Source organism: Mustela lutreola, chromosome 1, assembly GCF_030435805.1.
Source record: "Mustela lutreola isolate mMusLut2 chromosome 1, mMusLut2.pri, whole genome shotgun sequence".
Lineage (NCBI taxonomy): Eukaryota > Metazoa > Chordata > Mammalia > Carnivora > Mustelidae > Mustela > Mustela lutreola.
Window position 1 is genome coordinate 275,902,279 of NC_081290.1, and position 15,247 is coordinate 275,917,525.

General features: G+C 36.4%; 1 protein-coding gene across 1 annotated transcript; it reads right to left on the minus strand.

Annotated features, from left to right (window-relative positions):
* Positions 1-2,163: 2,163 nt before the first annotated feature.
* On the minus strand, positions 2,164-11,878 carry LOC131809978 (olfactory receptor 5AU1-like). The gene is made up of 3 exons (XM_059137527.1): positions 10,935-11,878; positions 6,705-6,762; positions 2,164-3,162 (listed from the first exon to the last, which is right to left on the minus strand). The coding sequence occupies exons 1-3, from the start codon at positions 11,876-11,878 to the stop codon at positions 2,164-2,166; spliced, it is 2,001 nt and encodes a 666-aa protein (XP_058993510.1).
* Between the last annotated feature and the right edge of the window lie 3,369 nt (positions 11,879-15,247).

Here is a 15,247-nt window from a genome sequence, read left to right on the forward strand (position 1 = left end):
CTCTTCACTGAGTGTGGAGCCAGATGTTGGTCTCGATCTCATGTACCTGAGATCATGACTTGAGCTGAAATCAAGAGTCAGAAGCTCAGTAGACTGAGTCACCCAGGTGTCCCAAAGCTATAAATTTTCAATACAGCTCTTTATACATCTTTTCTATAGATTACATCTTCTCACATCAGCTCAATGAGTTTTTTAAAAAAATATTTTCCTGTTCACCCAGCATTTTGGCATTATCTTCTTGACAAAATTTCACTTATCTCTATCCTCTGTAGGCTTATTATGAGTTAACAAAGTACCTTTTATTTTAGTAGTGTGAAATTAAATGAATTATTACTTCACTTGTTTCAGCACCTAGCCTTTACTTAATTATTGTTTACAAATGTATACCTGCCATTTTTACTGGATTAATGGAAATTATATCATACATGTTAAATTACACTTAACAAAATAAATCCAAAATTATTCTTATACATAATATAAAACTGCACAGTTTTGTTTTTTGCCCACATGCAGGATTTCAATAACAATAACTTTTCTTCTTTTGGTTGTTTATTTAGACCTATATGATTCTTGAATACTTATTCTTCATTATTTCCAACTTGTCTGCTCACTCAATAAAATAATTGGAAATCTCAGTGGTTTCATAGGTTAAATTTATTTTGAGTTAATGAAAATAAACCATTCTTGGTACATTTTTCACATAAATGTGTTGTACACTATACAAAAAAATTATGATAATTAAAAAATAGTTTTAGTAGTTTATGGGTTAAAGAAATAATCAGAATTTACATAAGAAACCCGTATTTAAGTAATTAAAAAGCAGACAAGACAATTAAGTGCGTATAGCCCCCCAAATATAAAGTATTTGTAGACTCTGTGAATAAGAAAAAATAAGTGTAAAAAAGCTGTATTAGAGAGCAGAGAACATGACCTAAAATAGGATGTGTCTAAAAATCAAATCTCAGGATAACTGGATTTTCTCTCCCAAACATTCTTTCAATTATTAAATTTTACTTGAAAATATAACATCTAGTGGAAGGGATATATTATTGCCATTTACTTATGAAATATCTTGGTCTTAGTATATGATCCCACCAAATACTGGGGACAGGGAATGTGGAATGAATCTAGCCAGTGAGCAGCCAGTTGGTGCAGAAGATTGTAGGCAAGCTACTCAGAGGATGCACAAATGATCTCAGAGAACAAACTGTCATTCTGTTGCCAGATGTCCAGGCCAGGCAACCACTCAGAACCTGTGAGTGAGAGTAAAGCTCACAGGTGCGTAGACAACACTCATGACATCACAAACACCTGTCTGGGCAATTGAGAGATATCTATAAGAGGAAATCCATAAGCTTATTATAAAGAATATATGTCAGATTCATCCACTGAAAGTTGACCTACCTCCTATGGAACTATGCACTGATTAAACTCGGCAGCAGTTGAATGCATGTGTATGTAACTTGGTCCTATGGGTCAGCCCAAGAGAATGGAAGGGAAAGAAAGGTTAAACATTTTGAAGACCAGACAAGGGAATATGAGAGTTTTAACTGGTGCATTCTAATGAGATGGTACCTTTCCTGATATCCCATTTTGTACAAGCTCACATTTCTTTATTAATAAATATATGTATATGCAGAGATTGGTATGGGGGAAGAAAGATGGTGAGTTGATAGCTGCAATTAAAACTGTAGTCCTGAAATTTGATTTAAGCCTCTCCCCACTAAGATAATTCAATAAATTAAAATGTAAATCTATTTTAAATTCAAATTGTTTTACACATAAGTGATACATAACAATCTCTTACAAACCACAAATGATGAAATAAAGATGCAGAAGAAAAATAAGTGAACAATTATAAGTACTCTATATAGTTAGTTTTGTGTGATATTAGGACTTTTGATTCTAAATACTGTGTCTCTTTCATTCTCTAACCAATATTTCATTAGAAATAATTTGAGAAAACCCAGCAAAAATAGACAATAATTACATGAAATCCCTGAGTCCATATATAAGACTGGTGAATCATTTGTACATGAATGGGTCCCCGCACTCGAGAATTAACAGAAAGCAATTATTTAGAAATATCCTAATGAAAACTGTAGGATTCAATCAACTTAGAAAATTCATTTAACACCTAGTTCAGAAAATTTACCAAGCATATCAGAGAAAGGAAGGGAACCTTGTCCTGGTAGTTACATTCCATAAAGCTTTCTTCACTTCCTTATTCCTGAGGCTGTAGATCAGAGGATTCAGCATGGGGATCACCACCGTGTAGAACACAGAAGCCACTTTGTCCTGATCCAGGGAGTAGCTGGAACTAGGTCTCAGATAGGTATAGATGGCAGTGGCATAGAACAGAGTTATAGCTGTCAGGTGGGACCCACAGGTTGAGAGGGCTTTGCGCCTCCCTTCCCCTGAATGCATACGGAAGATAGAAAAGAGAATGTAGGAGTAGGAGGTGAGGATGACCAGCAAAGCCCCAACCATATTCACACAAGCAAATGTGGAAAAGATGCTTTCATTTAGGTGTGTGTCTGAACATGAGAGCCTAAAAAGTGGAGGGCTGTCACAGAAGAAATGATGGATGACATTGGAACTGCAGAATGACAAGCTGCTCACATAATTTGTGTTAACCATGGAGTTCAAGAATCCTGCTGTAAAAGCCCCTGCTGCCATTTTGAGGCAGACAGTCCTGGACATGACCAGGGAGTAAAGTAGAGGGTTGCATATGGCCACATAACGGTCATAAGCCATTAACCCGAACAGGATGCACTCAGTTGTGGCCAAGGCGATGAAAAAGTAGAGTTGCAGAAAGCAGCCAGCAAAGGAGATGGTTTTCTCCTCTGATAACAGATCCACCAGCATCTTAGGGGTGATGGTGGAGGAGTAACTAACATCCACAAAGGACAGGTTAGCCAGGAAGAAATACATGGGTGTGTGAAGTCGGGAATTAGTCCTGATTAAGAGGATCATCCCAACATTCCCCAGAACTGTAAGTGTGTAAATCACCAGAAAAAGCAAAAAGAGGACCATCTGTAGCTCCATTGTGTCTGCTAATCCCAACAGGATGAACTCGGTCGGTGAAGAGTGGTTTCTTCTGGTCATTAGTTGCACATATAGTATGCTTAAACTTGCAGTAGGTGTAAATATTTTCCTCTCCTAAGTTTATAAGAAATAGAAATGTTCATGAGGTCATTCACCCATGGGGGAAAAGCACAATCTAGGATAATACAACACAGTAAATTGAGTGATGGAAGAAGAGGAAATTGGGCGACAAATAGACCTGCCTTTGAATTTAATGAACAAGTGTCTGAACTGAATCAAGATTGGGGAATCTCTCAACTCACTAGTGCAGGACCACACACTCCCATTCAGTTTCCCAAAAGCTACTTACATGATTCTATTGTCTCGGTACAATCTATGTCCAAATGAAAGGATAAAAATATCCTTGCTGACAACTCTCTCATTCACTGAGCAGGTATGTGAGTTTAGCTCTATTTTTTTTTTCCTTTCCATTTATCCTCAAAACCACTCTGAATATTCTTCAACTCTAAAATTCATGCATTCCTTTCCCGAAATCACTCGTGAGTACTTTAAGCAGCCACCATACTGACCAACTCTAATTATCAGTATTTAGACTCCTATCATATATTTTAAAAATGATTTTCTTATGTTTTAAAAGTCATCCCAAAATCTGTTCTGATTACAAAGTTCACTTCTAAATAACATCCTTAGCAGGAGACTTGCAACCTGTCCAACTCAGTGAGTTACAGCACAAAATCCTGATCACTTTCTTCCCAGTGTCTTACCTGGGGAGTCTAGGATTTTCTTTTTTTATGAGATGTTCTCCAATCCAATGGAGTTTACAGAAAAAGGAAGAAAATTTCATTTTTAAAAGTAAATTAAATATAGTAGGCATTCAATTTACTTTTTTGTAAACATTTGAAATGGCTTGTGAGTAAATACACATTGCCACACTTTTATTTTGTTTTCATAAGGATGAATGAATAACCATGGGACTAGATTATAGGTAATTGTGAGTCAGACCTCTAGAGATAGACACTCCAGTCTCAAAAGTACACAGTATATGATCACAGGTAGATATATGGAATCAAACATTATATGGGGCTTGTATCACAAAGTAATTCCTGATCTCTATGTTACTTTAAAAAGTCTTAAGGGAAGTAAAAAAATTAAGTAACAATACTTATAATTGGTTGTTAATACTGCTTCTCCCTTTCTATTTTTAGCTTATCCCAAATGGATACAAAATCCAGTACCAGGGGCGCCTGGGTGGCTCAGTGGGTTAAGCCTCTGCCTTCAGCTCTGGACATGATCCCGGGGTCCTGGGATTGAGCCCAACATCGGGCTCTCTGCTCAGCAGGGAGCCTGCTTCCCTTCCTCTCTCTCTGCCTGCCTCTCTGTCTACTTGTGATCTCTCTCTGTCAAATAAATAAATAAAAATCTTTATTTAAAAAAAGAAAAAAAAAGAAGAAGAAAATCCAGTACCAAATTATTTTTCTTCCTTTGTTATTTTAGTAATTGAAAAAACATTCTTTCTGTTTCCTTTGTGTGAAATTGCGTTTTTGCGTGTGTGTGTGTGTGTGCTCTTGGACACACACACAATCCTTTGAGTAAGTGTATCTCTCCATTCAACTCTCTCTTGAGTGAAATAAATGAGAAGGAGAAACTACCTTAAGTGCACAATATTTAAGGAAATACTAAACCCTGCGCAAATAATACAATGGATAAGAAAATGAACTCATGTTTTTATGATTTCAGAATTGTGTTAGATTTTGAAAATATTGCCTATGATTCTCTAAGTAGAAGGGGATGAAATGACAGAATTTCCAGAATTACATACAAGGAAATCTAGGTGAAAAAAACCCATATGGGGGTTCATATGTATGGAGAGCCTATTTGCATTGAGAACTCAAAACATATAGCTCTTTTCCATTTAAATCTTCAGTTAATTCTCCCTGCCAGCCTTTGAGGTTGACATTATTATTTTATGCATTTTGCAGCTGAAATTTTAGATAATTAAGTGACTTTTCAATAGACAAACTGTTAGAAAGTGGGAGAATCAACTGGAACACAATCTTAGCAGAAGAAAATAATACCCAGATACCTAATTTCCTTGTCCCGTCCCCTTTTATCCTAGTCCCTTATATACACATACATGTATAATGTGAGTGTGTGTGTGTGCACATCTTCTATTAAATACCTATTTGTTGTTTACAACTGTACACTTCTTATTTTCAAGAGAGCAATAAAAATTACACTGTGTATGTTAGTTTACATTTAACAAACTAAATCAAAATAAATTATTTGAATGCTCAGATTAAACTCTCTGTACACATTTTTTTCTGCCTAAATGCAGGACTTCATCTTCTAATAACATCATCTCTTTCTCTTATGCTGTGTTTTTGGATGTGTGTGATTGTTGATATTGATTTCTTCCAAATTGCTTGCTTTATTTTTTCAACTTTGTGATACTAACAGGTTTTGTAAGCTAGCCTCTCTTGGCCTCACATGATCACTGATGAAAATCCTGGCCCAAACAAAGTCTAAATGCATACAATTTAAACATCTTTCATTAATTTTAGCAAATAAATTACTCAAAAATCATTAAATAAGACAATATTTTGGTTGACAACTATATATTTGGATAATGAATTTGAATTAAAATTCAACCAAAACAAAAGAATGAGGGAGACAGAAAAAGAGAAAAGCAATATTTTGGTTGACAACTATATATTTGGATAATGAATTTGAATTAAAATTCAACCAAAACAAAAGAATGAGGGAGACAGAAAAAGAGAAAAGCAATGACATAGTGTATCAAAGAGGCAAAAACACTATTAAATTCATGAAGAAGAGTTTAGTAAATATTGCCATGGACTTAAGACAAAAGAGAATGATAAATCACCACTCTATATAATAATGAGAAGTCTCAATGTTTTTGTAGTTTAAATTTATCTTGAGTTACATAAATATATATAATAATTGTACATTTTTACATAAATGCAATAAACAATAAATGAGAAATTAGGATAATTTAAAATATTTTATAAATAGTTTTGATTAAGGAAATAATCAAAATGTACATAAGAAACATGTGTTCATCTTTGTCGTGTTCCTGATCTCATAGGGAAGGCTGTCAGCTTTTCCCCATTAAGGATGATATTCACTGTGGGTTTCTCATGATAGATTTTATAACGCTGAGGAATGTTCCCTTTATCCCTATACTTTGAAAGGATTTTATTCAGGAATGGATGCTGTGTGGCAGGACATAAAATCAATGTATAGAAATCAGTTGCTATCATATACCCTAACAATGAAAATATAGAAAGGGATATTAGAGAATTGAATCCATTTATTATAGCACCAAGAACCATAAGATATCTAGGAATAAACCTAACTGAAGAGATAAAAGACCTGTACTCGAGGAACTATAGAAAACACTCATGAAAGAAAGTGAAGAAGACACAAAAAGATGGAAGAGCATTTCATGCTCATGGATCAGAAGAATAAATATTGTTAAAATGTTTATACTGCCTAGAGAATCTATACTTTCAATGACATCTAGATCAAAATTTCACCAGCATTTTTCAAAGAGCTAGAACAAATAATCCTAAAATTTGTATGGAACCATAGAGACCCTGAATTGTTAAGGAAATGTTGAAAAAGAAAAACAAAACTTGGGACATCATGTTGATGTTGATGTAGTAATGCCTGATTTCAGGCATTACTACAAAGCTGTGATCATCAAGACAGCATGGTACTGGCACAAAAACAGATGCATAGACCAGTGGAACAGAGTACAGAGCTGAGATGTGGACCCTCAACTCTACAGTAAAATAATCTTTGACAAAGCAGGAAAAAATATACAGTGGAAAAAAGACATTCTTTTCAATAAATGGGTCTGGAAAAATTGGACAGCTATATATAAAAGTATAAAACTCGACCATTCTCTTACATCATATAGAGATAAACTAGAAATGAATTAAAGACCTGAACATGAGACAGGAATCTATCAAAATCCTAGAGGAGAACATAGGCAGTAACCTCTTCAACACTGGCCACAGCAACTGCTTTCAAGACATGTCCCCAAAGGCAAAGGAAACAAAACCGAAAACGAACTTTTGGGACTGACTTCGTCAAGATCAAAAGTTTCTCCACAGCGATGGAAATAGTGAACAAAACAAAGAGGCACCCCTTTGCAGAAATGTCTGTTCATGTCCTCTGCCCATTTCTTGATTGGATTATTTGTTCTTTGGGTGTTGAGTTTGCTAAGTTCTTTATAGATTCTGGACACTAGTCCTTTATCTGATATGTCGTTTGCAAATATCTTCTCCCATTCTGTCAGTTGTCTTTTGATTTTGTTAACTGTTTCCTTTGCTGTGCAAAAGCTTTTGATCTTGATGAAATCCCAGTAGTTCATTTTTTCCCTTGCTTCCCTTGCCTTTTGCGTTGTTCCTAGGAAGATGTTGCTGCAGCAGAGGTCGAAGAGGTTGCTGCCCGTGTTCTCCTCAAGGATTTTGATGGATTCCTTTCGTACATTGAGGTCCTTCATCCATTTTGAGTCTATTTTTGTGTGTGGTGTAAGGGAATGGTCCAATTTCATTTTTCTGCATGTTGCTGTCCAATTTTCCCAGCACCATTTATTGAAAAGGCTGTCTTTTTTCCATTGGACATTCTTTCCTGCTTTGTCGAAGATTAGTTGACCATAGAGTTGAGGGTCTATTTCTGGGCTCTCTATTCTGTTCCATTGATCTATGTGTCTGTTTTTGTGCCAGTACCATGCTGTCTTGATGATGACAGCTTTGTAATAGAGCCTGAAGTCCGGAATTGTGATGCCACCAACGTTGGCTTTCTTTTTCAATATCCCTTTGGCTATTCGAGGTCTTTTCTGGTTCCATACATCCAGATGGCGAACAGACACATGAAAAAGTGCTCCATATCACTCGGCATCAGGGAAATACAAATCAAAACCACAATGAGATATCACCTCACACCAATCAGAATGGCTAAAATCAACAAGTCAGGAAATGACACATGCTGGTGAGGATGCGGAGAAAGGGGAACCCTCCTACACTGTTGGTGGGAATGCAAGCTGGTGCAGCCACTCTGGAAAACAGCATGGAGGTTCCTCAAAATGTTGAAAATAGAACTGCCCTATGAACCAGCAATTGCACTATTGGGTATTTACCCTAAAGATACAAATGTAGTGATCCAAAGGGGCACGTGCACCCGAATGTTTATAGCAGCAATGTCCACAATAGCCAAACTATGGAAAGAACCTAGATGTCCATCAACAGATGAATGGATCAATAAGATGTGGTATATATACACAATGGAATACTATGCAGCCATCAAAAGAAATGAAATCTTGCCATTTGCAACAACATGGATGGAACTAGAGCGTATCATGCTTAGCGAAATAAGTCAAGCAGAGAAAGACAACTATCATATGATCTCCCTGATATGAGGAAGTGGTGATACAACATGGAGGCTTAAGTGGGTAGAAGAAGAATAAATGAAACAAGATGGGATTGGGAGGGAGACAAACCATAAGTGACTCTTAATCTCACAAAACAAACTGAGGGTTGCCGGGGGCAGGGGGTTTGGGAGAAGGGGGTGGGATTATGGACATTGGGGAGGGTATGTGATTTGGTGAGTGCTGTGAAGTGTGTAAACCTGGTGATTCACAGACCTGTACCCCTGGGGATAAAAATATATGTTTATCAAAAATAAAAAATTAAAAAAAAAAAAAAAAGAGGCACCCCACAGAATGGGAGGAGATAATTGCAAATGACACTACAGACAAAGGGCTGATATCTAAGATCTATAAAGAACTCCTCAACACACACAAAACAGATAGTCACATAAAAAAATGGGCAGAAGACATGAACAGACACTTCTCCAATGAAGACATACAAATGGCTAACAGTCACATGAAAAAATGTTCATTGTCATTAGCCATCAAGGAGATTAAAATCAAAACCACATTGAGATTCCACCTTATATCACTTAGAATGGCCAAAATCAACAAGACAGTAAACAATAAGTGTTGGAGAGGATGTGGAGAAAGGGGAACCCTCTTACACTGTTGGTGGGAATGCAATTTAGTGCGGCCACTTTGGAAAACAGTGTGGAGATTCCTTAAGAAATTAAAAATAGAGCTACCCTATGACCCTGCAATTGCACTACTGGGTATTTACCCCAAACATACAGATATAGTGAACACTGAATCCCGATGTTCATAGCAGCAATGGTCACAGTTGCCAAACTGTGGGAATAGCCAAAATGCCCTTCAACAACAATATGGTCCATATATACAATGGAGTATTATACGTCCATCAGAAAGGGTGAATACCTAACTTTTGTATCAACATGGACACAACTGGAAGAGATTATGTTGAGTGAAATAAGTGAAGAAGAGAGAGTCAATTAACATATGGTTTCATTTACATGTGGAGCATAAGAAATAACATGGAAGACATTGGGAGATGGAGAGGATAAGTGAATTAGGGGAAATCGGAGGGGGAGACAAACCATAAGAGACTGTGGACTCTGAGAAACAAACTGAGGGCTTTGGAGGTGAGGGGGTGGGGGTAAGATGAGCCTGGTGGTGGGCATTAAAGAGGGCACATATTGCATGGAGCACTGGGTATGGTGCATAAACAATGAATTTTGGAACACTGAAAAAAAAATAAAATTCAAACCAAAAAAAAAAAAAAAAAAGGAAAGAAATGTGTTCAAAGAATTTAAAAAAGCATACGAGGTAATTACTTAATTATTGTTCTCAAAGTTGCAATTACCTGTAGACTCTGTCAAGGAGATTCAGTAATTTTGGAGAGGTTAATTAGAGAGCAGAGAATATAACCTCAAATAGGATATGTCTAAAACCCAAATCTCAGAATAACTGAATTTTATCTTCCATTATTTTTATTTGTAGGTTTTAAAAGAAATTAAAGCATTGAATGAGAGGAATATAATATTAGTATTTACTTGTGAAATATCTCAGTCTGATCTATGAATCTGTTAAATACCCAGGACAGAGAAAAGAAAGAATCCAGTCAAGGAGCCTCCAGCTGATACAGAAGGATGTGAGGAAACCGCCACTTAGTCAAAGAGCAAATTATGTCTATGACAAGCTGATCATTATCTGCAGGGTGTCCAGGGCCAGATAACCACCGTGGACCAGGTGAGTGAGAGTATGGCTGATGGTTGCATAGAAAAAACCAATGACTTCACGAACACCTGTCTGGGCAAGTTCACTTACGTGGGTCATAGGAAACATTGGAATACACTTTGGACATCTTTGTGACAGGAAACAATGCATGTAATATCTACATACCAGAAGACATGGACATCACTACCTCTATCATGTGCAACTTCAGTGGAAAGGGTGAATGCCATGGGGAATTTCTGCCAAAAACTATATGTGTTTCTGTCTCCTGTGAAAGCTTTGGTATCCATCAGTTTCTAAATAGCCAAATCCCTGTAACTAAATTAAATTTATTTGCAAATGATAAACAATTTTTGAGCAGAAAATCCATGAGTTTATTCTAAAGAATATAAATTAGATAATACAAGGAACATTGACCTATGCCTTTGCAACCATGTACAGATTAAACTTTGCCACAGTTAAATGTGTATGTGGTTTTCTGTTTATGTCAGGCAGGGAAAGAGAAAGGGAGAAAAGGCTTAGAAAGTTTTGAAGTGAAAAAAAGTTGAGTATGGAAGGATTACATGAAGATTTTATGGCCTTATATAACTAGTAATTTACCTTATGCCTCACTGTTACATATATTTGAATATTGTAGACTAATTACTCAGAAAATATTCTAAAGAAAAACTGTAGTCTTGAAGCAGCCTTCAAAAGACAGGTTACTCTGTTTTGTTCAGAAATTCAACTGAACTACCACAGAAATGTAGAATTCCTTGTCCTGGTAGTTACATTCCATAAAGCTTTCTTTACTTCCTTATTCCTGAGGCTGTAGATCAGAGGATTCAGCATGGGGATCACCACCGTGTAGAACACAGAAGCCACTTTGTCCTGATTCAGGGAGTAGCTGGAACTAGGTCTCAGATAGGTATAGATGGTAGTGGCATAGAACAGAGTTATAGCTGTCAGGTGGGACCCACAGGTTGAGAGGGCTTTGCGCCTCCCTTCCCCTGAATGCATACGGAAGATAGAAAAGAGAATGTAGGAGTAGGTGGTGAGGATGACCAGCAGACTTCCCACGATATTCACACCAGCAAATGTGGAAAAGATGCTTTCATTTAGGTGTGTGTCTGAACATGAGAGCCTAAAAAGTGGAGGGCTGTCACAGAAGAAATGATGGATGACATTGGAACTGCAGAATGACAAGCTGCTCACATAACTTGTGTTAACCATGGAGTTCAAGAATCCTGCTGTAAAAGCCCCTGCTGCCATTTTGAGGCAGACAGTCCTGGACATGACCAGGGAGTAAAGTAGAGGGTTGCATATGGCCACATAACGGTCATAAGCCATTAACCCGAACAGGATGCACTCAGTTGTGGCCATGGTGATGAAAAAGTAGAGTTGCAGAAAGCAGCCAGCAAAGGAGATGGTTTTCTCCTCTGATAACATGTCCACCAGCATCTTAGGGGTGATGGTGGAAGAGTAACTAACATCCACAAAGGACAGGTTAGCCAGGAAGAAATACATGGGTGTGTGAAGTCGGGAATTAGTCCTGATTAAGAGGATCATCCCAACATTCCCCAGAACTGTAAGTGTGTAAATCACCAGAAAAAGCAAAAAGAGGACCATCTGTAGCTCCATCGTGTCTACTAATCCCAACAGGATGAACTCGGTCGGTGAAGAGTGGTTTCTTCTGGTCATTAGTTGCACATATAATATGCTTAAACTTGCAGTAGGTGTAAATATTTTCCTCTCCTAAGTTTATAAGAAATAGAAATGTTCATGAGGTCATTCACCCATGGGGGAAAAGCACAATCTAGGATAATACAACACAGTAAATTGAGTGATGGAGGAAGAGGAAATTGGGCGACAAAAAGACTAGCCTTTGAATTTAATGAACAAGTGCCTGAACTGAATCAAGATTGAGGGATCACTCAACTCACTAGTGCAGGACCACACACTCCCATTCAGTTTGTGCAAAAACATTATGTGTTATTCTGTTCTTTCATTCCAGCCAACATCCATATGCAGATGATAAAAATATTCTTGCTTCAAATTCTCTCACTCTGTGAACAGATATGTGTGTTTAAGTGAAATCTATTTTACTTTTTTTCACTCAAGACCACTCTGAATATTCCAAACCAAAACTCCCAGAAATTGTTTTTGTCTACCACAAGTAGCAAATATAATGACCATTTCAAATAAGCAATATTTTGACACCTTTTATCGTCTTATTCATGATTTTGTAGTGTTTTAAAAGGGAAGGGAATGAAGCAGTTTTTCTTGTTACAAATACACTCTCAAGTACATCAATTAGTATGAGACATGCTACTTATCCAACTCCTTGAATAACTATATCAGATCCTGCTAAATTCCTTCCTAGTGTCTTACCTGTGTAGTCTATTTTCGTTTTTTTATCAGGAGTTCTCAGCTGAAGCTTAAAAATCAAAAGAAGAAATTTTTTATTTTTTAAATGAAATGCAATGTAAATTCAAATAAAATATTTGTTAGAATTTGAGACACCTTCTTTACAAATATATATTACCATGTATTTATGTTGATTTTTATAAAAAGAAATGGGTAACCATGGGAACCAGATTATGGATTTTAATTGTGAGTCAATCCTCTAAAGGCAGAAACTCCTGTCTCAAATGAGAACACATTATGATCACTTGTATATATATGGAATCGAGCGTTATGTGGACCTTGCATTATAAAGGCATTCTTGATCTCTTTGTTACTTTAAAGTTTTGCTAAAATAATTGATGAATCACTATATTACATCCTATATATTAACTACATTGGAGTGTAAAAACAAATTTAAAATAGTCTTTGCCAAGGTAAAAAAAAATGATAATTTTAATTGGCTATTTATGTTCAATCACTCTTTGCAGCTTATCCCTAATGGGTACATGGCCCCAAACCAATAATTATTCTTACCCTTTTCAATAATTGAAATAATTATTTTTCTTTTCCATTCCCTGTGTGTGTGTGTGTGTGTGTGTGTGTGACCTTTCCCTTTGTCTTGGCAAGTTTAACCTTTAATCAAACTCTTTTTGTGAGCAAACTTAATAACAATAAGAAATTAAATCCATTTTACAGTGTTTAAAGAAATAGTATACCATGAACAAATAAGACAATTGATCAGAAAACCTAACTTCTTTTTTATGATTTTAGAATTGTGTTGGATTTTTACAGTTAATGTCTGTGACTCTGATCCTGTAAGGGAATGAAACAGTAGGTTCTCCAGATCTAAATACAAATAAAGCAAAATGGAAAAAAGAAACACACACACACACACACACACGGAGCATCCATACACACAGTCTATTTCTATAGGGAAGTCACAATATATTAAAATTTTTGGCTTAAATTCGCCATTAATCCTTCACACCAGGCTTGGAGATTACATTATTATTTTACACAATTTACAGCTGAGGTTTCAAGCTATGACATGACGTTTCAATAGACAAACTGTTAAGAAGTGGAAGAATCAATTTGAGGACAATTTTCTTTTTTTTTTTTTAAATCTTTTTTTTTTTAATTAATTTTTTTATTTTTTATAAACATATATTTTTATCCCCAGGGGTACAGGTCTGTGAATCACCAGGTTTATAAAGATTTTATTTATTTATTTGAAAGACAGAGATCACAAGTAGGCAGAGAGGCAGGCAGAGAGAGAGGAAGAAGCAGGCTCTCTGCCGAGCAGAGAGCCCGATGCAGGGCTCGATCCCAAGACCCCGGGATCATGACCTGAGCTGAAGGCAGAGGCTTTAACCCACTGAGCCACCCAGGCGCCCCTGAGGACAATTTTCAACAGAAAGAAATAATATACAGCTACCTAACTTTCTTGTCCCATCTCATTTTATCATAGTCACTTAGAAGATTATAAATATATATATATATATATGTATACAAGATTATAAATATATATATATACACATACACACACACGTATTTTACATATATACATGGGCACACATATGTGCGTGTATCTTCCAGTGAATACAATCTTGCAATCATCAGAGCAGGCAGAGTACTCCTGCATCTAAAAAAGATTTTTAGCATCATGCAATATATTGCCTAAAAACTTGACTTGTGTGGATGTCATTTATACCACTAAAAACTACCTCTTAATTGATCTCTAAAAAATACATAATATTCGTTTAAAATGTATGAAACCTAATTAACAATTTAAGAAATGGAGTACTTCAAAATATTTGTAATTAAACAACCTGAAATGTTAATTAAGTGAGCCAGGAGGGGATGCAGCATAGTGAGTCATCATGGAAACAAGGGAAGAGGAGAATGTTACGAACAAAGAAGAAATCAATACTTTTACACCAAAATAAAAACAAAGATTGAAAAAGGAGATTAGATTCACTGAACAGAGGATTATCATTAAAAATTTTGAAAAAAGTTTCATTGAGGACGAAACTGCAACAATTAAAAAATCTTTCAATTTAAAATTTGGTTAAAAATGGTAAAATATTGAGTTGGAAGCTATCAGTTTTTTAAAGTTGGGTTTGATGCGCCACAGTTTTCCTACAGTAAATTATCACCGTGTTTAGGTGCACAGTTTGGTTGAGTTGTGACAAACAGTCTTGCAACCACTACCACCATCAAGACAGGTTCAAGGCTACTGCCAGTTTAATAAATTCCACAATTCCCTCCCCTTATGGGCAATCCTATCCCTTTCTCCAGCCTCTGACAACCAGTGGGAAACCACTGATACAGTTTATGTCATGTTTTGCCCTTCTCAGGATGTGATCTAAACACACACAGTTGCTGCATGTGTTTATACAAATACAGTTGCTGGAGGAGGACATTGAAAGGATGTGACCTCCAGTTGACTTGTGAGCTGAACCTAGGCAACTGGGCGCTCCCTACCCCTCTCCTGTCCTTGAAATGCACCTTCTGCCCATTATTTCAATGTTAGCAGCCAATTCAAGGACGTAGCCTTGAGACTGATGTTGAGACCACTTGAATTGAAAACATGATTGAATCCAGGTAAGGCCTCTAGATAAACTTTTAAGATTCTGGTGAGCAGGTGTAGCAGTTTACTTGTTT

Excerpts from the sequence above, each read along its gene's own strand:
- LOC131809978 (XM_059137527.1), bottom strand. The coding sequence starts at position 11,878 with ATGACCAGAAGAAACCACTCTTCACCGACCGAGTTCATCCTGTTGGGA. Across the intron at positions 6,763-10,934 it reads AGGAATTCTACATTTCTGTG|CTTTGTAGTAATGCCTGAAA; the intron begins GTAGTTCAGTTG and ends TGATGATCACAG. Across the intron at positions 3,163-6,704 it reads ACATCAACATGATGTCCCAA|GAGAGGAAAATATTTACACC; the intron begins GTTTTGTTTTTC and ends TTATAAACTTAG.